Source organism: Arvicola amphibius, chromosome 17 (genome assembly GCF_903992535.2).
Source record: "Arvicola amphibius chromosome 17, mArvAmp1.2, whole genome shotgun sequence".
NCBI lineage: Eukaryota > Metazoa > Chordata > Mammalia > Rodentia > Cricetidae > Arvicola > Arvicola amphibius.
This window is the reverse complement of record NC_052063.2, coordinates 2,967,173-2,991,351: the sequence shown is the minus strand read 5'-3', so window position 1 is coordinate 2,991,351 and position 24,179 is coordinate 2,967,173. Positions and strand designations below refer to the sequence as shown.

At 45.6% G+C, this 24,179-nt stretch overlaps 1 protein-coding gene across 2 annotated transcripts in view; it reads right to left on the bottom strand.

Moving 5' to 3' along the window:
* The window catches only part of Slc41a2 (solute carrier family 41 member 2), a 73,073-nt gene that overhangs the window by 34,789 nt on the left and 14,105 nt on the right, over positions 1 to 24,179 (bottom strand). For both annotated transcript variants that reach the window (XM_038315000.1, XM_038315002.1), the window contains exons 2-5: positions 15,070 to 15,785; positions 12,782 to 12,889; positions 4,436 to 4,507; positions 1,850 to 1,994 (exon numbers count right to left, since the gene is read on the bottom strand). In XM_038315000.1, coding sequence (XP_038170928.1) covers positions 1,850 to 1,994; positions 4,436 to 4,507; positions 12,782 to 12,889; positions 15,070 to 15,621 — 877 coding nt within the window. In that variant the 5' untranslated portion in view covers positions 15,622 to 15,785. The remainder of the gene's footprint in view (positions 1 to 1,849; positions 1,995 to 4,435; positions 4,508 to 12,781; positions 12,890 to 15,069; positions 15,786 to 24,179) is intronic.

The following is a 24,179-nucleotide window of genomic DNA, read 5'->3' as shown; positions in this document are numbered from 1 at the left end:
TATCGAAAAGAATAAAGGAGGGTTGTGGCCAGGCAGTGGTGACGCACACCTTTACTGCCAGTACTCAGGGGGCAGAGGCAGGCAGATCCCTGAGTTCGAGGCCAGCCTGGTCGATAGAGTGTGTTCCAGGACATCCAGGGCTACACAGAGAAACCAAGTGAGCTTCAGTGACGACATTCTACAACATACGAGGTGCCCAGTGTAGTGCTCATATCAATAAATATAAAGAAGATAATCCTACAAATTCTAAGGTTATTTTTTATTGGGGGGGGGACTATTGAGGCAGAATTTCCCTGTATGGCCCTGGTTGTCCTGGAATTCATTTTGTAGACCATGCTGGCCTCAGACTCACAGAGGTCTGCCTGCCTCTGCTTCCCGAGTGCTGGATTCAAAGGTGTGCGCCATTAGCGCTCAGCTCAGTTAATTTTTTAACTTCTGTTTTTTCAACATATAGTCAAAAATATGCCACATTAAGCATAAGCACAAGGTTATATTTATATTGTCACAGAAACTTAAACTTTGGGGTTTTGTTGGGTTGGTTTTTCTTAGATTATACCTGTGCACCTGTGAGAGAGAGGACACACGGGGGTGCGCACAGCTGTCCCCCAGGCACTGGTGTTGGAACTGGTATTGGATTCACCTTTACCCTGGGCTGTAGTTCACAGGTAATTGTGAGCTGCCTCAAGGGGGTCCTGGGAACTGAACTCAGGTCCTCTGGGAGTACGGGAAGTACTCTCCACCAAGAATTTAGATGAGGGATTGCTTTTGAAACAGAATTTCTGGAATTCTTGCGACAGGCCGGAAAGTCCCCTGTGTGATTTCCAGGAAGGCCTTTCTTAACTCTTAGGGAAAACGGGAAAACTGGACTATCTTACTGAAGACTGAGCCAGGGCATCTATGGCAAAGGGGACAACCTCAAAAAGCCTGCTTTCTACAGTGTTTATAAATAATTAAATAAACCAGTGATGGTGGCACACGGCTTTAATCCCAGCACTCGGGAGGCTGAGGCAAGTGGATCTCTGCAAGTTTGAGGCCAGCCTGGTCTACAGAGCCAGGGCTACACAAAGAAACCCTGTCTTGAAAAACCAAATAGATGATAGATAGATAGATAGATAGATAGATAGATAGATAGATAGATAGATAGATAGATATAAGTAGTAACATAAAAATACATCTGAACTGAGATTATTTAAAGCTTATGTGGCTATTTTCTGCCATTTTTGTTATGAACAAATATTTAAAAGTCGCCATCCTGGAGGCGGATGTAGAGACCCACAGTCAAACATCAGGCAGAGTTTGGAAATCCTGCAGAGGAGGAGAAGAGAGGAGCATAAGAGCCAGAGGGGTCAAGGACACCATGGGAAGGCTCACACAATCAGCTAACCTGGGCTCAGAGGGCTTCGTAGAGACTGAACAGACAATCGGGAAGCCTGCATGGGACTGACCTAGGCACTCTGCTTATATGTGACAGCTGTGTAGCTTGGTTCTCTTATGGGACAGGGGCTGTCTCTGACTCTTTTACTGGCTTTTGGGACCCTACTTCTCATACTGGGTCGCCTTGCCCAGTCTTAATACGTGGGAAGGTGCTTAGTCCTACCGCAACCTGATGTGCCATGTATTGTTGATATTCATAGGAGACCTGCCCTTTCCTGGATGGAGATAGAAAAGGAGGGGATTGGGGACTGGGGATGGGAGGATGGGGGAGAGAGACAGGAGAGGAGTATGGTGCGGGGAGGCTGCACACAGGACGTAAAAGAAATAGAATTTAAAAGGAAAAGTCACTATTCTGGGAAATGGATCCTTTTATTAAAAGACAAAGGCTGCCAAGCGGACACAGAGCTGCGCTCACCCTGCAGAAGAGACGCAATGAAGGCGGTGGCCACGCTGCTGGAGCACAGAAGTATGGAATGGCTGAGGTAATACTTCCCTTCTGGAATCCAGCCCAGTACGATCGCTGCCACAGCTGCTAAGAATCCAACCACTGTGGCCTGGACCTGCAAGCAGTTTTTGTAAAAATCCAGGTGAGTAATTTTTAAAACGTTAAATTTTCTTTAGTTAATCGCTGCATACAAAATAGTCTGAAGAAGTGAATAGTATGGTAACTGAACCGCCTTCATTTTAAAGAGGCTACTCGATTTTAGTTTTAGTATCTGGTGCCCTCTTGAGGAAGAGACTTGGTCAGTTGGCTTCATCAACTCAGACCATGTAACCCAATATGGATAAGTTCAACAGAACCGCCATCTTCTCCTCTTCCTTCCGTCTGTGGCAGCCACTCCCAAGCACCACCTCACCGGTGATCACCTGTGGTATCGTGATGGCTCTGCCCAAGTCCCCCATTTATCACATGTCCTTGGAGGAGGAAGCCAGAGAGGCATTAAATTTTGGCAACTAGGATTGGCAAATTCCTGGCATCCTCTGGCAACCATCCCAACCAACAGTTTCAGGAAAGAGGATGCCGAGGGAGGGTAGAGAAGAGGGGAGGACGGTGTGCCACAGGCCGAGGTGGGGACAGTTACGGTGACTTGCACAGACCACTCATGGCAGCCACGGCTTCAGAGTGTTCGGTGTTTAAATCAGCAATTTCCCTTGATTTGCTATAGCACTCTATTGATTTATAAATATTTGGAAGGTCTTGATTTTGTCTTGTTGTTACTGGGGAGGACAAACTTCTTGCATGTTAGGCAAGTAGTCTGCCACTGTCTGACATCCCTACCTACCCTGTTTGCCAGTGTTTTTACCATCCTGCCTAGGTTCCTACATGGTCACGCTGAAAGGCTCTTAGACTTTTCTAACAAAATACTAGCACTGCAGAAACAGAACTGAAGCCCAGAACAGTTATGTAAATTAATGAAGGCTCTACAGCTGGTTTATGTTAGAGGCGAGGTCAGGGCTCAGGTTTTCTTGGTTCCAGTCCTACAAACTTAGAGGCAACTGCACAGACATGAAAAGGCCTTTATCTCAGGAACTCTTTTTATCCTTGAAAGACAATGCAGGAAATTATATTCCCACAACCATGTACTCACTCTTACAGCCTAGCTGAGCTAACATTAAAGCTAGTATGTCCTCCTGCTGCTCACAGGAGCTAAAGAGTTATTCGTGGGAGCTGGAGTCATTTACTGAAGAGTTAGGACTTCTCTTATAGAAGAGACACCTTACAGTACACAGAGCAATAGATCTATAATTCCTGGTTCATTACATACGTTACTGGTAAGGGAATGGATTTACTAATATTAACAATGGCAACATTAACTAGGGAAAATCAACATAAACAACTGGGTGACCACAATATCCAGAAAAAAAAAGCTCAGTGTAATTAAGCAACTAATATAATTAATTATTAATATAATTAATATAAATAATTAAGCTTGGAAATCCTAGAGAAGGCAGGTTCCTGTAGACCCGGGAGTTTGAGATCAGACTGAGAAACAGAGTGATATTTTCTCCCAAAAACAGAAAACTAAAACTAATACAAACGAAACACAAAGAGCATGATGGCACGCCTCAGAAACCGAAGCGCGAGGATCCTGAGTTTAAGGCCAGCCTCAGCAACACCAGAAGTCTGTCTCGAAGATAATAAAGACGGGGCTAGAGATGGGAGTCAGCTGGAGTGATCCCTGAGGATACACAGCCAGGTATCAACACATAAGCCAGCACTGGAGATGCACGTCTGCAATCCCAGCTCTCGGCACGCAGGAGAATAGAAGTCCAAGGTCATCCTCACCTGCATAAAAAGTTTAAGGTCAGCCTGGGATACATGAGATCCTGTCTCTCCCCAACAACAACAAAAAATAGTCCTAAAGTAAAGCAGAGAAATGGCACAGCGCTTGTGGTGGTTTAAATGAGAATGGCCTCCACAGGCTCACTGAGAGCTTAATCACCAATTAGGGGAACTGTTTGGGAAGGATTAGGAAGGATTAGGGGCCTTGTGGGAGGAGGCGTGTCACCGGGAAAGGACACTGAGGTTTCAGAAGCCCTTGCCTGTTCCAGTCTCTGTCTCTGCCTTTGGATGGGGATGCAAAGTTCTCAGCTACTGTTAAAGCGCCATCCCTGTCTGCCTCCAGCCACGATGGTCATGGACTAACCATCTAAAACTGTAAGCCAGCCCCAGCTAAACTCTTTATAAGAGTTGCTATGGTCATGGTGCCTCTTCATAGAAATAGGACAGTAACTAAGACAGTACTTAAACAATGAATTCTTAAATATTTATATAAATATTTCTACTACAGCTATGGTGTGCTTGCATGCCTCTCAGTACCTGTAAACTTTTTTTACAACTTGGAAGAAGTTGACCAGTTTCTAGAAATAGAAGACTTTCAAAGGCCATGGGCATCAACTGATTCCATCACCTTTTGGGGTACTAAGTTATTGCTTTCATGCATCCTGAAACAAACAGTGAATTTCACTCCCAAGATCTATAAATAAATGTGTCATATACCTGCTTTAAAGCCAGGTTGCCAATGATCAGATTCCACTTCTCAATGGGTGAGTCCATCTTCCCGACGTTTACCTGTTGAGGGGGATATCAGCATCGCTCTGTTATCGGCTCTATTTAAGCCACACCTGAATCTTTAAGCACAAACACACCTTTAGCAAACCTGCTGTGTGTGCCAGGAGCTGGTGGCACATGGTTTTGATCCCAGAAGTCATGAGACAGAAGAAGGCGGATCTCTGTGAGTTTGAAGTCAGTCCAGTCTACAGAGTGAGTTCCAGGACAGCCAGGGCTACACAGAGAAACCCTGTCTCAAAAAACAAAAGCAAGGCCAGGTGGTGGTGGCACATGCCTTTAATCCCAGAGTTCAGGGAGCATAGGCAGGCGGATCTCTGTGAGTGGTGGATAAAGAGTTAGCTTCAGGACAGGCCCCAAAGCTACAGCAAAACCTTGTCTTGTCAAGTCAAAAAAACAAAACAAAACAAAAAAAAATCTACTGTGTACAGCCTGTGCTCAGAACAATTCCAAACTTAACACCAACCTGCTGTCTGGCTTGGCCAAGATGGGAGAACAGTTTTAGACAACAGGCTGTGGTCATCCGTCTATGGCAGATGTTAAGACCACACCAGTTATCATCTCCTCCCATGCCAAATCTGAATTGAGGCCCAACAGAAATAATGCTATAATTTTGAGCTGTTTGTGCCTAATTCCACAGCACAAAACAAATATAATTCAAAGAGTCACTTGCCAAACAACAGGATATAAACAAATTGTTCAAGTGTACACATCTATATTTGAATCATGACAATATTAGCAATAATTATTAGCATTCAGTTCATAGATTTTGATGGTACCTCCAGATATCTACATATCTTTCTGGCAAATGGAAGGACACTTTCCTAAATAAGGTTAATATTCACATAGTCTACTGCTGTGTAATCTAGATAATTTTCTCAACTACTCAGTATTTAAAAAAATATATACATCCAAATTTTCTAAGTTTTGTAATGTAGTTGTTTAAAAAGCAATGGAAAATGATTGGCAATGCATAAACACACATGTATAAATACATCACACTGAGTTAGATTTTAATTATCCATCATCTGTCGTGGAAGATTTTCAAATGTTACAAAAACATCTGGAACCAGTGAGATGGCTCAGCAGTGAAGGCGCTCACTGTCCAACCTGGCAACCAAAGCCTAGTTTCTAGAAGCCACACAGTGGAAGATGGGGGGGGAGACAACTCCTGCAAGCGGTCCTCACCACCCATCCCCCCCCCACGCACACACACACACCCACACACAGTATGTGCATGCTTACACTCAAACAATCCACTAAATAAATTTTTAAAGTTTTTTAAAAATCTGCACAAGGGTGAGTAAAAGCGATACAGCACACACAAGACTCAATACCCAGCACCACAGAAGCATACAAAATCGTTATTTACAGGTAGTTTTAACCATGGACAGACCAGCATTGTCTCAGCAGATCAGCAAGATGCCAGCTATTCAATTCCAAGACCATTTTTTTATTCTGTGATCTCTCTGGACTTTGGCCTCAAAGTATCCAGTCAATGCAAACACTGAGGTTTCTCGGTGCTTTGGAATAATTATTCACACACTCTTATAGATTCATGTACTAAAGCTGACAATAAATATTGATGCAACCCAGTCTGTAGTGCTAACAGTCTGGAGTTCTACTCGAGAGAGCAACATCTAATGGGCAAACCTGCCTCAGGTGCAGAGCCAAAGAGACTGGCAAAGACTAGTGTGCGCTTTCATAACTCACTAAAAAAGATGCTGATGGCCGGGCGGTGGTGGCGCACGCCTTTAATCCCAGCACTCGGGAGGCAGAGGCAGGCAGATCTCTGTGAGTTCGAGACCAGCCTGGTCTACAAGAGCTAGTTCCAGGACAGGCTCCAAAGCCACAGAGAAACCCTGTCTCGAAAAACCAAAAAAAAAAAAAAAAAAAAGATGCTGATGGTTCCAGTTAGCAAGCTAAGACGACTCCATAACGAGGCATCAGACACAGCCTCTACGGCTGTTAGTGAGCAGCAGAGGCACACAGTATCAGTGTCTAAAGAGATCAAGGGTGGCAGGGTGACAGAATCAGAGTACTGGCCTAGGGAATCGGTGGCACTCACTTGGTGCCGGCACTCTCCACCTCTTCCGAGGCGGGAGCTACATCCCACGAAATTCCTGTCCCTCCAGCACCCAGGCTACTGCATGCCAGGAATTACCTGAAACTGTGAAACCACAAGTGGAGGGGGGCCATGATTTTTGGAACGCAGTCAGAAAGAGTGGGCATCTAGACATGTCCCTGCCAAGTTCACATGGCTCTCTCCCCGCCCCAGGGCTTAGGCTGTGTCTCTGGTCATCCCACCAGCAACCTTCGCTTAGCACAAGTCCACAGACTACACACGGCTGATGAGGCCTCAGAAGAACCTACTTCCGGCACTTTCCTAAGTTAGTATAACTTCTAACTGAACTCTACCCTCATAGCCACAGAGAGGTGTGGAAGAAGATGCTTCTGCAGCAGAGAGCACTACAGAAGACCATCCAACTGTTCAAAACGCAGAGAACAACTGGCCATGGCACACCCTCCCCCAGTGGATACATCTACAGCATGAATGACACCTAAAGGCTCAGGAACCACCAAGGAGGACGTGAAAAGATTATTATGACCAGAGGAACAAGGTGTCTGCTGTGAGATGGTGTCTTCTGGCTATGACAGGGAAGCTACACCCGTGAAATCTCAACAGCATGGCTGCCTAAACAAGACTGGAACAATTCTCCCACCAGCTGCCATCCCAGCGTAGACAGGGAAAGTCACATGGGACCTCACCCCTAGATGAGGAGCTACAGGCAGGTAACAGTTGCTGAGAGAGGGAAAGTTAGTCTTTCCCAGGGAGGAGGCTCCTAACTGGTTATTCAGAACCAAGGGGTCAGCCCTAGAAACACAGACATCCAGGCAACACTGAAGGGATTTAGGGAGCTGTGTTTCCATGTTTGTTTATATGTATATGTCTATATGTATATGTTTGTTTATATGTATGTTTATATGTATATGTTTGTTTATGTGTATATGTACAACAAGGGTAAGGAAGAGGAAAGGAAAGAAAAGGAGGCCATGGGAGCTGGAGAGATGGCTCAGTGGTTGGGAAAGCTGGTTACTCTTCCAGAGGACACAGGTTCAATTCCCATCACCCACATGGCAGCTCAAGCCTAACTCCAATTCCAGGGGTCCTGACACCCTCACACACAGAGACATACATGCAGGCAAAAAAAAAATGCACATAGAAAAAGAGGAGACCATGAATTTGGGAGGAAGTGTGGACGGGAGCAGACATGACAGAAGGAAGAAAAAGGAAAGGGGGAAATGATGAAATTGTTTTAATTAAATACTTTTAAACCTCAAATTATGAGAAAGAGCAAGGAAAAAGAAATGAAGACAAGTAGGAGAATAAGCAATGAAAGACGTGAGGGAGAGAGTAGCAATGAAGAGCGGAGAGCACTGGGAGAGTGTGGAGAAGGTGAGGTTGGGGGCGTTCCTACGACGCCACCGAGCGGAGCTACTCTGCAGGCAACCATGCGCAGACTCAGCCTCCCATACCCAAGACCAGCTTCTCTGGCTAAGGATTACGTGTCACAGCTCGGGGCTACTAGTCAGCATTTTTCCATCGACAAATTTGTTGCTTTACCCTTCTCAGGTAAAGAGAATTTAGAGCCCACTCCCCAGTCTTCTCATTCTCTGACAGTTCTTGATCCCAACATCCTCACCTCATTCACTGCTGCTACCATAATCCAAATCCACACCACATTTAACCTCTAGTATCGCAACAGACTGGTTGCTTTGCTCTAGCCCCTTGGCCACCTATGCCCGCGCTTCAACCTAGCAATCAATCTGTTAAAGATGCCTGTTAGGTCACATTACTCCTTCCAATGGGCCCAACTCACAGCGTAGCCGAAGTCCTCATAGCAGGTCACAAGACCTTCTGTCGGCTGGCCCCGGACAGCTCGCCAACCTTGTCTTCTAGGATTTCCCCTCTCTCACCTGGCCCCAACCATAGGGACTCCAGTGTCGTTTACTACAAGGCTCCTCAAACCATATCGGTACACTGTACAAATCCCTGGGGAGTTTAGTGTTTAGATTTATTTTACATGTGTGAAGGTTTTGCTGTCCACACATAGATGAGTCCTCAAAGAAGTCAGAGGAGGGTGTCATAATCCCCTGAAACTGGAGTTCCAAATAGTTGTAAAGCACCATGAGGGGGGCCCTGGGAATTTAACTCAGGTCCTCTGCAAGAACAGCAAATGATCCATCTCCCCAGTCCCTAGAGAGTCTATTTTTTAAAAGATTTATTTATTTATTATGTATATATATAGTGCTCTGCCTGCATGTGTCCCTACAGGTCAGAAGAGGGCACCAGATCTCATTACAGATGGTTGTGAGCCACTGTGTGGTTGCTGGGAATTGAACTCAGGACCTCTGGAAGAGCAGGCAATGCTCTTAACCTCTGAGCCATCTCTCCAGCCCCCTAGAGAGTCTATTTTAAAACAAATTACTAGTTTATATTGGTTCAGTGGTTGTGAAACGGTTCCAAAATGTATGTTTCTAACAGGTTGCTGGTGCTGACATTAAAAGACCATATTTTAAGAAACACCCACTTTAGCCTGGCTGTGGCGGTGGCATGTGCCTTTAATCCTAGCACTTGGGAGGATAAGGCAGATCTCTGAGTTCAAGGATTGACTGGTTTACAGAGAGAATTGCAGGACAGCCAGGCCTACACAGAGAAAACCTGTTTCAAAAAGAAAAGAAAAGAAAAAAAAAGAAAGAAGAAAGAGAGAAGGAACACCCATCTTGGGCTGAGAGATGATGGCTCAGCAGTTAGGAGCACGTGTTATAGAGAACCAGAGTTCAGTTCCCAGCACCCACATCAGGCAAATTAGACACACTCTTCTGGCTTCCAAGGACACCCACATACACACGCATGCCTCCACATAGACAAACACACACACATATACATACACATGCCACATACACACGGCATGCCTCCACACAGACACTCACACACACATATACATACATACACATGCCACATACACATGGCATGCTTCTACACAGACACTTACACACACATACACAGAAGTTCCCTTCTTTCAGATAACTCTGGCTTATGTCAAATCGACATAAAACTAGCTGGCACACTGCCTTGATACCCACCCCCCAAAGAGACTAGATTCACCTTTATGAGACAATATTAACATGTGGATTCAAGATAGAAAATCTTACTTAAAATATATTCTTTTTTAACTGGATTCCCTACAGCAGGACCTATTTAAAACAGAATGGCACAGCTAATCCATTATGAGTCTAAACAATGCTGGACAAGGCTCAAGAACAACAAATACTTCTCGATCAATTTCTCTGAGGTAACTGAACCAAAATGTCACTCCTGGCAAAGGGACCAGGTTGCTTCAATGCTTGTGCGTGTAGCCGTATTTATCAGAACAAAGTCCGCTTTGCCCAAGTGAAGCAGGAGCTGCCTCTCAGTTCCCTTCCAATAACACAGTCTTCCTCCTCCAACACTGCCGCCTGGTGTCTCAAGACTCTCCCTCAGTTTCTCCTGGAAGACGCCTCCTGGACTCAGGTCTAGGCAATCCTCATGGTCTTCCTCAAAACCACAGTTAAAAATAAAAACAACCCACATATGCTTTTTGCTTTTCCTTCTTAAAAGCAAAGGGTGGGGATAAAAAAAACACACATTCCAGCTGGGTGCCAGGTGATCAAGCAGCAGCACCCAAATTCAGCATGTCAGTCAAGGTCACGATTAAATAATAAGGTACTGGAATAATGAATAAGCAGGAAATTTTAAATTTTAAGCATTTATCAGAATTTCATTATTAGATTGTTTTTAAAAATCGTGTGTATGTGTGGTGTATGCCGTTAGGCCCGAAAAGGGTACCAGATCTCCTTACAGACGGTTGTGAGCCACCATGTGGTTGCTGGGAATTAAATTCAGGACCTCTGGAAGAGCAGGCAGTGCTCTTAACTGCTGAGCCATCTCTCCAGCCCTTGTCTTGCTTTTAGACTCATATATTCCAATGCTTAGTCACCAGGGAATGGCACTATTAAAAAAGATTAAAAGGATTAGGAGGTGTGGCCGCGCTGGAGGAAAATCATGAATTCTAAATGTTAGGTTGAACTTTCAGATCTTAAGAGAAAAATAGTTGCCAGGCGGTGGTGGCAAGAGCCTTTGCTCCCAGCAATCGGGGCGCCAGAAGCAGGCCAATCTCTCCGAGTTTGAGGGCATCCTGGTCTACATAGTGAGTTCCAGGACAGTCAGACAGTAGAGACTCTGTCTGAAAAACAAATCAAAACAACAACAAATCCCTAATTAGAATGCCTATGGAGAGCTGACTTTGGGACTGGAGGGATGTCTCAGCAGTTAGGAGCACCTGCTACGCGCGCAGAGAAAGCACGTTAAATTCCCAGCACCCATGCGGCTGCTCACAATCATTTACAACTGCAGTTCCAAGGAATCTGAGGCCCTCTTCAGGCCTTTGGGGGCACTAGGCACACTCGTATACAGTCAAGCAAAATATTCATATACATAAATGTTTTAATTAAAAAAAACATCATCAATCTGATTAAATGGCATTTGCAGAATGGTCTCCTCCTCCCAGATCCTGGTGTGACTCACTACCCTTGTTCAGCTTCCAGTTTACACAGCACCCGCTCAGAAGGATGAGCTCTGTGTACGGATTCAGTGATCTCCACAGACGTGATCTGAAGCTGCCCTCCCAAGTCAGCCTTCAGCACATGACCTGCACTAATTCTCCCACCCCCTGTTGGTAGCTGAAATGATCTGTTATGGGGATCTCTGGAAGAAGCACCCTGGCACCCATGAGAGTGAAGGGAGGAGGAGGCACTGGTGGACCAAAGGCAGGATAGTTCCTGCAAGGCTCCGGTCCCAGGTCCAGTCTGTAATCTCTTATATTTTCGGTTGTGACCCTAGCCTTTAACAGCTGAGCCATCTCTCCGGTCTCCAGTTTTACACACTAAAACCACAAGGCGGGGCGGGTAAGCAAGCAAGATTTTACAGAAGCACACAATGGCGGTCAGCAGGTTGCTAAGAGCAATGACCCGTTGTTTCAGGTATTTGTCCAGGTCGTCCCGCTTCAGGTACCAAGTGAAGTCATGCTTGGCAAACAGGCAGTCTAAGCTGGCTTTAAGTGAACCACTAGATAGAGCATTTCTAATAACTAAGCTGTGGTTTAAGTGAACCACTAGATAGAGCAGTTCTAATAACTTGATCTGCTCTACCTTACTTCTAACTTCAGATTTTTGTCATTTTATGCCTGTACTCTCATTCACTTATATTAATTGTCATGCCAGGTATGGTGGTGCATATCTTCAATCCCAGCTCTTGGGAGAAAGAGGCAGGAAGATCCCTGAGTTTAAGACCAGTTTGGGCTGCATAAAGAATTCCAGGCCAGCCAGGGCTACAGAATGACACTTTTCTAAAAAAAACAAACAAACAAACTTTTCTATTTGCAAGTGTTTACCTCATGTATGCACACTATATGCTTGGTGCCTGGAGGCCAGAAGAGGACATCAGATCTCCAGGAACTGGAGTTATGGACAGCTGCAACCTGCCACGTGGTAGAAACGGAAACCTAGTCCCCTCCAAGGGAGTGCTCTCAGTGTCTCAGCCATTCCCCCGGTTCCTGTCATAGTTTTACAATGACAGACCACTAGAAAGTGTTTATACACCCAATGGTGGATGATAAATCAAACTGTGGAGTTATATAATGTAAGAAAGATGTAGCCCTGTGTGTTGGCACACGCCTTTAATCCCAGCACTTAGGAGGCAGAGCTAGGAGGATCTCTTGGGAGTTCAGGGCCAACCTGGTTTACAGAGCAAATCTGAGACCCCATCTTAAAAAAAAATAGAGCCAATAAAGTATATAACGTTGATCAACTGATATGAAAAGGTCAGCAGTATATATTTTACTGGGTCAGATTGGAGAAGAGAATACACAGGATTCCAGCTCTAATTCCGACTCTACCAACCACACCCACATACAATGCACCGCACACTAATACACACGGCCAGCGTGGCCTGGCATTGACGGAGGCAATCATTTGCTGATAAGGGAAGGCGGGTCTACATGCCCACATGAGAGAACCCCAAGAATCTTCAGGGCACCGTGTCAGCCAAACTATGTCGCACAACTCCGAGGTCCAGAAACTCATCAGATGGGGGGAGAACAACCCGCCTGCCACACAGACTCTTCTAAGTGGAGAGGAATAAGCGGCACACATTCTGGGATGGAGGGGGAAACTTACTGCGGTGGATAAGCGAGACGCCAACGTCATTTCCAGGTTCCCTTTGAGGCCAAGCAGCGCAGGGACTAGAATGAACACTTCTGTCACGTTCCTGAACACCTCCCAGTGCTGGGGACAAGAGGGACAGCCGCTCTTTAGAACAAGGACATCTCCAAAGACCCCGGGCTTCTGCTTCCAACGTTGCTTCTCCTTTTCTGTCGCTGAGATGGGGTCTCACCCTGTGCCCTGGTTGGCCTGAAACTCAGTGTGTAGACCTGGCTGGGCTCAGCTTTGCTTCCTCCGTGTCTTAAAGGACAGCGCACGTTAGCTAATTAGTGATCACGCACTCCTGAGATCAGGATCTGAGTGACTTTGGAAGACTGGATTGGTGCTGCCTCAGCATCTGACGTCACTACAGCCCACTCTACAGCTGACCCTGGGGCTCCTAAGATTTACTATCTCATCCTTTTTTATCCTTTATTGGCAGTGCTCAAGATGGAGAAGTCCACAGCCTATCACACGCTAGGCAAGCACTCGGCTACTGAGTCCCATACCAGCCCTGAGTTTTAAGACAGCTCAGGTTGGCCATTCACTCACTATTGTAGCCTGGGCCAGCCTTGAACCTGTGAGCCTCGTGCCTCTGCATCCCAAATGCTAGATGCCAGGCCCACACCCCCGTTCCCAGTTACGTTATCATTTCATAGTGGCAGAGTCCACGTAGCTAAAGAGCTCGGGCTGTGGGACTGGGTCACCTGGAGCTGAGTTGAGTCTGGGTTCCATCACTACTTAGAACAAGCTCACAAGAAAACCACACGGCTGTTATTAAGTTTACAGATAAGTAGGGAAAGATTTCAAGAGGTACAGCAACATTTCCAAGGGGGAAAAAAGAGAAGAAGAGGAGGAGGAGGAGGAGGAGGAGGAGAGGGAAGGGAAGGGAAAAGAGAAGGAAAGGGAAAAGGGAAGGAAAGGGAAGAGAAGGGAAGGGAAAAGGGAAGGAAAGGGAAGAAAAGGGAAGGGAAAAGGGAAGGAAAGGGAAGAGAAGGGAAGGGAAAAGGGAAGGGGAAGGGGAAAGGAAGAGAAGGGAAAGGAAGGGAAAAGCCCTACACAACCATCATACTCATAGATACACGCAATAAATACAAACGTAAAAAAAAATGTTTTAGGCACTGGGAACAGACTGGGGGCGTAAGCTGGGGGACTGGGGCCCTGCCTGACATACAGGAGGCCCTGGGCACCATCTCCAGAACCACACACAAATGGAGGCGGGGCAGAGGTGAAGGGGTGGAGGAGGTGAAGGAGGGGAGGGTGAAGACAAAGAGTAGGAGCGGTTTGGGTGTGGAGATGAGGAACAGAAGTTAGTCCTTATTTTAGTGCTGCATTGTTTGAACACATTTCAATGAGCATATGGAAATTTTCTTTTAAAATAAACTATTTCAAAATACTGCTTGCTGACTGGGCTTTTCTTTTACTTGGCTTATTTTGGGGTTTGTAAAAGAGTTACTTTATTTGCAAGGAATACGTCAAATCTAAGATAATGTTTGAACGCTGGGGATACGGCTCAGGCTCCTGCCACACGTGATGGTCCACTCTCAGCCCTACAAAGATAAATGTCTGAGATGTTATCCTATGAAAAGCATCTGAATAAGAAAACGTGAAGTCAAGCCAGATGTGTGCACATCTGTGATCCTAGCACTCCGGGGAGGGGCTAAGGCAGGAAAGACTGCAAGTTCAAAGGTGGAGAGTGAGACCATATTGAAAGAGGGGAAATGCAGGAGGAAAGGAAAAGAGAAAGAAGGGCAGGGGTGGGGAGAAGGGAAAAGGGAAAAGGGAGAAGAAGAAGGGGTTGGGGTGAGTAAGCATAAGGACCCAGATTCAATACTCAGAACCTATGTTTAAAAAGAAGAAAGTGATGTCACACGCCTTTAATCCCAGCACTTGGGAGACAGAGTCAGAGGCAGCTGGATCTCTGAGTTCAGGGCCAGCCTGGTCCACACAGTGAGTTCCAGAAGAGCCAGGATGATGTGGAAATTCCTGTTTCAAAGTAATGAAACAGGAATTAAAATTAAAAACCCGGAGAGCCAAGCACGGTGGCACACGTATAACCCCAATGCTGAGGAGTAGGCAGAGGCAGGCCGGACCCCTAGAGTGTCACTGGCGGCCAGCTGAGTCCATCAGCTCCAGATAGAACTGCGAGACCCCGCCACACAAAACAAGGAGGAAAGCAACTAAGGAAGACGCCCACGGTTGGCCTCTGGCACACACGAGCGCGGGCACCCACACAGTGGGCGAAACTGAAGATGAAAACTCACCTGTACTATGTCCAAAACCATGCCGGCAGAAACTGTTCCAAACCCGGCCAGCAAGAACGGCACGAGAATCTGCAGGGCCATGACGCCGCTGGACTCCTTTGGGAGCTTCTGGTTTGTTTCCACAATAACATCATCGCCCTCACTGGCCAGATCTTCGTCCTGCAGCATGGCGGTGGTTTCTGTAGCCTCCCTTCCGTCGCAGTAGCTATAGCCGGCATAGTCGTCGTACTTGGGGCTGCAGCTGGCTGGCGCATGCCCACCGCCGCCGTGAAAGGCCTGCTCCGAGAACTCGTGGTAGTCCAGATGTGGCTCTGACCTCTTGCTGAAGGTCTGTGCTCCGCCCGACAGCCCGTCCTGCCAAAGGCCATTCGCTTTCTTATGCCGGTCATCCTGGTTCTTCTGGTAGATAACTGGCACCATGCTTAGAAGTAAGTTCAAAAACTTGTCAGACTGAATGGTGTTTAGATTTAAGGTCCAATTGACAAAACCTCCTCCACTATCGGGGCTGCCACTTGTCTTGCAGGTGACAGATCTTCCTTTGCTGTGAGTCATGGTGTCATCACAGAAAGCCCTGTGTCCTCCAGACTCAAGTTCCGCGAAGCATAGCAGAGCCAACACTGCCCCCAGTGCTCCCCGAAGTTAAGCCATTGGCTTTGTCGTGTAGGAAATGCTCCCACTCGTAAAAAACATTCAGAAGTTCTAGAGAGGGATTCAATCTGCAATGAAAAAATAAAATTTAAAACTGAGATTAACTACACTTGTACCGGTTTTCTTTTTTTAAAATATTTATTTATTTATTATGTATACAATATTCTGTCTGTGTGTCTACGTGCAGGCCAGAAGAGGGCATCAGATCTCATTTCAGATGGTTGTGAGCCACCATGTGGTTGCCGGGAATTGAACTCAGGACCTTTGGAAGAGCAGGCAATGCTCTTAACCACTGAGCCATCTCTCCAGCCCTATACCAGTTTTCATACGTGTACAGGAGCCATACTCTGAGTTGGACACAGATCGGTTTTGTGACATACAAGTGGTTTTTTTTTTTTTTTGTTTTTTTGTTTTTTTTTTTTTTTTTTTTTTTATAAAAATACAGTGCAGATGCCAGATGTGGTGGCACACACCTTTAACCATAGCACTCAGGAGGCAGAGGCAGGGGGTCTCTGTGAGGTTAAAGCCAGCCTGGTCTACACACTGAGTTCCAAGTGTGCCAGGTCTACAAGGTAAGATCCTGCATCAGAAACAAAACAAACAAGATGTAGAAACGTTTTGCAAGCTATCTTGGATAAAAGTGTTTTTATTTTTTGTGCTCCGTGTAACAGAAGCCCATGTGAGGTCTTCGGCGGCCTCCGAAGTTCTACAGTGGATATATTTAAGGAATGGAGTGATGGCATCTGTTGGACATGGCAGTACAGTCCCATGGTCGCAGCACGAAGGAGGCCACGGTAGAAGATTGCCAAAAGACAGACACCAGTCTAGGATACAGCGAGACCTCTTCCTATCAAAACCAAACAGAGGAGGAGGAGGAACGATGGCTCCGATCACTATGGCAAGGACTCAGAATTAAATTGTGTTTGTCTCCGAGTTCGGCACCAAAATAAATAAATTCTCTTAGCCACTTAAACGTAACAATATAAAAGACATAGAAAGTATATGCTATTATACTGAGTAAATGTTAAGTAATGAGCCATATTCCTTTACTCATAGGTTACTACACAATTTTCATTCAAATATGAAGAGGCAAGGATGACATTTACTGTAAAAGTATTTTATAGGTTTTATAGGTTTCCACAAATAAAATTAGCTTAGAGTCATTTATCTTCTCATATAAAAAATCATTAAATTGACTTAAGAATATATTACTTTGATTATTTAGGAAATAACTCAAAAGAATGATAAATACTCAGGATCCACTTTGTAAGCCAACCAAAGAAAAGCTATAATGCCCCACCATACTCAAATCCGCTGTGGTCTACATTCCCCAAGCAGGTCTCTGACTAGCTGGCAGCAGGAGAATCGAAAGTTCAAACTCCTCCTCAGAGGCACGGAGTTTGAGGCTAGCCTGGGCTACATGAGATCCTGTCCCAAAGGAGGGAAAGTATCTGTACTGAATAAGCACTACTGGTTGTCCTTGTTATCAGTCCTGGAATAACACGGTATATATACAATTTATATGCTCTGGTTGTCTGAATGAGAATGGCTGGCCCATAGAGGCGCCTAGATCTGGATGCTTAGTCCCCAGCTGCTGAGCTGTCAGGGGCAGGACTGGCCTTGTTGGAGGTGTGTCACGGGGGAGGGGGGGTGAACTTTGAGATTTCAAAGGCCTATTTCAGACCAGTGTGTCTCTTTGCCTGCTACCTGCAGATCAGCCGCTCCAGCACCACGCCTGCCTGAGTGCTGCCATGATCCCTGCCCTGATAATAATGGACTAACCCTCTGGAATGTGAGCAAGCCTGCCATTAATTGCTTTTTTTATACAATCAAGTGTGAGATGCACTGTCTAAGACACTCGATAATCTGATCTACCCTGGAGACCAAACATGAATGTGAACTAGTGTGTAAACAGTGAACACGTACACAGTACCAGCCAAAGTAAAAATGGTGGTAGCGGTGGAAGACAGCATGGTGTGCTCTACTAAAACAGAAGCACACACACACCCTACAGCCCTACCACTTACCCTGAAGAGACCCTGTGTGAGACAAGATGACAAGAAGGAGGGGAGAGGAGAGAGAGGGACGGAGGGAGAGAGAGAGGAATGGAAAGAGAAATAGAGTGTGGGAGGGAGGGACAAAGGGAGGAAGGGAGAGAAGGAGGGAGAGAGGAAGTGAAGGAGAGAGAGAAGTGAAGGAGAGAGAGAGGGAGTGAAGGAGAGAGAGAGGGAGTGAAGGAGAGAGAGAAGTGAAGGAGAGAGAGAGGAAGACAGGGAAGGAGGAAGAGAGGGACAGAGGGAGGGAGAGAGGAACTGAAGGAGAGAGAGAGGAAGGCAGGGTAAGAGGGAGGGAAAAGCAGGGAAGAAGAGAGGGAGGGAAGGAGGGAGGAAAGAATGGAAGGAGGGAGGGAGGAAGGGAGGGAGTGGAAGGGGGAGGGGGGAGAGGAATGCAATGGGTAGATCCATGAGAGCATTGAACTCAAGTCATTCGACAAGAGAATGAATGGTTCTGTTTGAGGAATGGTATAAAGCCCGGGGTCCTTTGCAGGTACTGCTTACAGAGCTTAAGTTTCACGGTCTTAGCAAGCATTCACTACTGTTCTCTGAATCATGCGTTTGTCTCACAAAGGTGCTTGGGGCTAGAGACCTGGCTCAATGGTTAACAGCACTTGGTGCTCTTGCAAGGAACCCAGTTCCAACAGGGCTGCTCACAACCACCTGCAACGCCAGCCCCAGAGGATCCAATGTCCTCTTCTGATCCTCGGATGCCAGGCACACACGCAGCATGCGTACGTGCATGTAGACAAAGGCTCAGACTCACAAGATGAAACTCCAATCTCTTTAGAGTGCCCCAGTATGAGCTGCTGGGGCAGATCTTACCACAAACCTGGACATTGCCCCCTTCCTATCAGAGGATGATGCGCTCCACCTGTTGCCATGGTTTCCAGGACACTCGTCAGGATGACACATCTTCATCTCCGCTGACAGCAGGTCTAGCCATGATTCATTTGGGCTGATGGAATAAAGGCAGCGGCCACACACACCAGGAGGAATGATTCAGCGGATCTGACCCCAAACGGCTACATACTTTCCTTTAGGAGAGCGTCTCCCACATACTGAGAAACTAAAGGTTCCAGTCAATAGTCAAGAGCTTCAAAATAACACTTCCTAAAGATCTGAATCTCAAAACCCAGAACAATTTCTTCTGAAATTAAGCACTTCCTGAGGCCCATCAGATGACTCAGCAGCTGAGGGTGACAGTGGCAGCTGGGCCATACAAACCCTGAAGACTAAATTCAACTCCTGGGACCCACACAAATGTTAAAGGGGAGAATCAACTCCGCAACTGTTCTCTGATCTACACATAAGCAACAACAACAATAGTAACAACAGCAACAATGATGGTGATGACGATAAATAAAAGGTTTTGAAAGTTAAAAACATCGAGCAGTGAGGGTTACAGGAAACTCCATGAGAACTGTAGCATTAACGCCAATTTTTTTAAAAATATTTTTATTCATTTATTATGTATACAGTGTTCTGCCTGCAGGTCAGAAGAGAACACCAGATCTCATTAGGGAGGTTGTGAGCCACCATGTGGTTGCTGGGAATTGAACTCAGGACCTCTGGAAGACCAGCCAGTGTTCTTAACCTCTGAGCCGTCTCTCCAGCCCTACGCCAAGTTTTTAAAAAGCTGAAACTGGTGGTGGCGCACACCTTTAATCCCAGCACTCGGGAGGCAGAGGCAGGCGGAGCTCTGTGAGTTCGAGACCAGCCTGGTCTACAAGAGCTAGTTCCAGAACAGCCAGGGCTGTTACACAGACAAACCCTGTCTCGAACTCCCCCCCATAAATAAAATAAAAGAGAAAGAAAAAAACCTGTTTATTAGAAACTACATGTTTAAATGGAGATCATTTTTTTAATTTAGCAGGTATGGAAAAAAAGTCTAGTATCTATATAAGATTATAGACAAATGTAAACATTGTTTCTTTTCAAAAGGTAAAAGATGTGTATTTAGGGCCTGGGCTTGGTGCATTTTGCTTCCTGCTACTCTGCAGGAATGCATTCGGAAGAGTCCTGCCAAACTAAACTTGCCTGATAGCACACACATTACCTGCTTAACCCTCAACAATACCACTTAGTACTTAATTGTGTGGGTTTTAACGGACTGGTTCTGGTGAGTTGCTTTATGCAGCACCCAAAGAACAGAAAAATGTCCTGGCTGCCCCCCTTTTCCTTTCAAGACCCAAATCAAAATAAATGTAAGTCGCCACCAATCAATCATTCTCTTTCTCCCTCCTTCCTTCCTTTCTTCTTCTCCTCTGTCCCTCACTCGATCTTCCCCTCCTCCTCTTCCCAAGACAAAGTTTCACTGTGTAGCCCAGGCTAGCCAGGAACTCACTACGTAGACCAGGCTATCCTAATACTAGCAGAGATCTGCCTGGGATTCATTCTGGGATTAAAGGTGTACACCACCAAGCCCAGCCCATTTATCATGTTTAACCCTTTGATTTCATCATTCTTATCCACAGGACTTCCTACAATGGTTTTCTAGATGACCTAGACCAACCAAATTCTACTGTAAGCGCTCTCCTCTCTCTCCTCTCTCTCTCTCTCTCTCTCTCTCTCTCTCTCTCTGTGTGTATGTGTGTGTGTATGTTTGTGTGTGTGTGTGCATGTGCGTGTGTGTGCCTGTGTGTTCTCCTGAACCGAACACAGGTCCTTGTCCATGCTAGGTAAGCAATCTATCAGCTGAACTGTATTCCCAGCCTCCTGCAATCCAATCCCCTTTACAAGTTCCCTCCTTCTGTACTTTCTATCATACGGCCTTGAAGACCCTACTAAAATATGCCGCTTCAAGAAAGCCCCCTGCCCGGGTTAATGAACAGGGAGGAGAGAACAGCAAACATTACAGTGACCAAACACGGTTAGCATGGCTCTCCACACATGTGACTAAAGCAGCTCAAGCGAGGAAGGGCTTGTCTGTCACGTCTGGACAACATGGTGGAGCAGCGGGAGCTGAGGTGCGTGCTCGCACTACGATGGCGGGAGTATAAGGCACTAGGGTGGCGGCGGGAGTATAAGGCGCGTGCTCGCACTAGGGTGGCAGGAGTATGAGGCGTGTTCGCATGGAGCCACAGCCAGGAAGCAGACATTGTGCTAGTGCTCAGCCTGATTTCCTTTTTCACTAAATTTGACCCAATCCACAAAACTCGCCCCATATGCTGGGTTCATCTTCCCTCTTCAGTTAAACATTTCTGGAAATGTCTTCATAGCCACACCCTGAGATGTGTCTCCATGGTGATTACAAATCCAAGCAAAGCTGATAGTTAAAAATAGCCATTATATCATACTTCCTATTTAAAATTTTTATTTGTTTTTTTTTTTTTTTCTTTTTTAAACAGTATCTCATTATACAGCCCTGGCTGGTCTGGAACTCTTCACATAGACCAGGCTGACTTTAAACATGCAGCAATCATCCTGCCTCTGCCTCCCAAACTGGGATTACAGGTGAATCACAGAGGGCCCCATTTTTGAGGGGAGGGGTTCAAGACAGGGCTTCTTGGCTGTCCTGGAATTCACTCTGTAGAACAGGCTGGCCTCAAACTCACAGAGACAGATCTGATTCCCTCTGCCTCCTGAGTGCTAGGATTAAAGACATATGCCACCATGCCTGGATACAATTTTTTTAATAACTTGTAATAGTTAAAAGTATCCATTTAGTCTCCCACTGCCAATTACGTGACAGAAGGCAACTTGAACTTCCTGTGAACCAGGTATAGTGGTCCACACCTATAATCCAAGGCACTAAAGAGGTGAGACAAGAGTGTTGGGAAAATTATTTTTAGGTGTATTACTTTTGTTTATGCTGCCTTTGTTTATCTCTGTGAAGCTGTGATTCCTTACCTGTCTAAAATACCTGACGGTCCTAATAAAGAGTTGAACGACCAATAATGAGGCAAGGACAAGGACAGCAGGGCTGGCGGACAGAGAGAATAAAAGGAGAGAGGAGGAGGGAAGAGAAGGAGAAGATCAGGGCCCAGACACCCAATGGAGTAGGAAGGAAAGTAAAATATACAGAAATAAGAAAGATTAAAAACCCAGAGGGAAAAGGTAAACAGGATAACTTAAGTAAAACCGGCAAGAAACAAGCCAAAGCACTCGGGAGGCAGAGGCAGGCGGATCTCTGTGAGTTCGAGACCAGCCTGGTCTACAAGAGCTAGTTCCAGGACAGGTTCTAAAGCCACAGAGAAACCCTGTCTCGAAAAACCAAAAAAAAAAAAAAAAAAAAAAAAAAAAAAAAAAAAAAAGAAACAAGCCAAGCTAAGGCCGGGCACCCCTAAGAATAAGTCCCCGTGTGTGATTTATTTGCGAGCTGGGTGGCGGGTACCCCAAAAGCCAAAAGAGTAAAACATCATACAACACAAGAGTACTAACGGTTCAAGACTAAGGTTGAGCAATTTAGCAAGATGTCTTAAGAAATGGGGCTGGGGTGTAGCTCAGTGGTGGGGCGCTTGCCTACCATGCACAGGGTCTTTGGTCTGATCCCCAGAATTGTAGGAAAACAAACACCAGGGCGGGCCGCCTGAAGGATTTCTCCGCCATTCCAAATGTGCTCGTTCTATTGTCTCAGACGGGCCATGTTAGAAATGTAGAATGATGGGGCAGATATATGACTTTCTTTTGCTGTTGCATCTCAAGAAAAAAAAAATCTATTCCCAGGCAAAAGTGTAAAGAATGAGGGGCTGAGTCAACAGCTACCCTAGGAATATAGGTGAAAAACAGAAGTCACAGTAATTTACATACTTTACCCTATCATTATTTTATTAAACTGATTTACAAGTACTCAGAAATATAAGAATTAATATTCCTCCAAATACTGTCCTGCCTGATTTTATAATAAGTTTATATATAAGCTTTATATGAGTTTACCTCTAAAGTGCAATTTAAAAAAAAAACGTGTTCTGCTCCAACGCCCACATCAAGCAGCTCACACTGCCTGTAATAACAGCTTTGGGAGAACACAATGCCTCTACCTTCCAGCCCCCATGGGCATCCACAGTTACATGTACACGCAGGGCACTCATGTGCCCACAAACACACACACACACACACACACACACACACTCTAAATGCCGACCAGTGGGGCTGTTTTACTTTCCCAATCCCCAGGCAAGTTTTATTTATGAAAACACAACTGAAATACCACTACAGTGCACAGAGATGGCATCTAAGAAAAACCTTGACTTCGTTAGTGTCAACTGGAACCTTTCCACCTAAACTGCATCCAAGAACTCACAGCTGACTTAGGTAATTTGGAGTGATGTCAACTTTCTCGACAACTTGGGGGAAATTCCAGAAGCATGAAAGGGCAGCTGGCCACCATACAATACTCTGGCACTCTGGATACGGCACAGACAGAAGCCTGACAAGGTTCAGGCATCGAGTCAGCCACTACTCAACAGCCAGCCAATGCGAGCGGACTATCGTCAAACAGCATCAAATCCTGCAGCCCTTAAGCTCTGCATGGCTGGAAGGCAAGCTAAACATTTGTAGAAACTGTGTTGAAGCCCAAAGAAATAACAGTGGGGACAACAAAGTCTTCTTGTGCTAAATCTTTACTACATCTCACAGAAATTTTCAAATGCAGAGCCTCAGAAAAGCTAATTTGATTCTCAGGATCATAATCTCATTCTCTCTGTCTCTGTCTCTGTCTCTCTCCCCCTCTCTCACACACACAGAGACTTTAAAAAGAAAATATGGCTCAGCCATTAAAGGCAAGGCTCACAACCAAAAATATAAAAAAGAAATAAACTTAGAACTTGGAGCACAGATACACCGAAGCATGTTGGAAGCTGAGGATGCGCACCTGTGGTCTGATATTCTGGTGGAGAGAGACCAGAGTTCAAGGCCATCATGGGCAAAATAGCAGACTCCCCCTTTTAAAGGATGGGAGGGGTGATGACAGATAGGCCCAAAATCCCGGTACTGGGTGGAGGGGGAGGATTAAAACTTCAAGCCTAAACTGAGCTTCTTATAAAACCCTAGCTCAGAAAGAAAGAAAGAAAGAAAGAAAGAAAGAAAGAAAGAAAGAAAGAAAGAAAGAGGAAAGAAAGAAAGTCAACAGATCAACTAACACAATCAACTCTTAGACCACTCATATTTACTAAGAAAATATTGACAGAATAAATACATCTGTGTCCACAGAATGAGAACTGAATGATTAGCACTCCACCAAGCACCCTCTGCCAGATTCTATCTACTCCTGTCAAAACAACCAACTAAAATGTGAAGAATCATCTAAATTATATATAAGCAGGTTTTTATTAAAAGAAGCAGGACTGGGTGCAGTGACAACAGCCTTTAACCCTACCACTAGGGCGGGAAAGACAGATTTCTGTGAGTTCAAGGCCAGCATGATCTAAAAGTGAGTTCCAGGACAGCTGGGATGACATAGGGAGA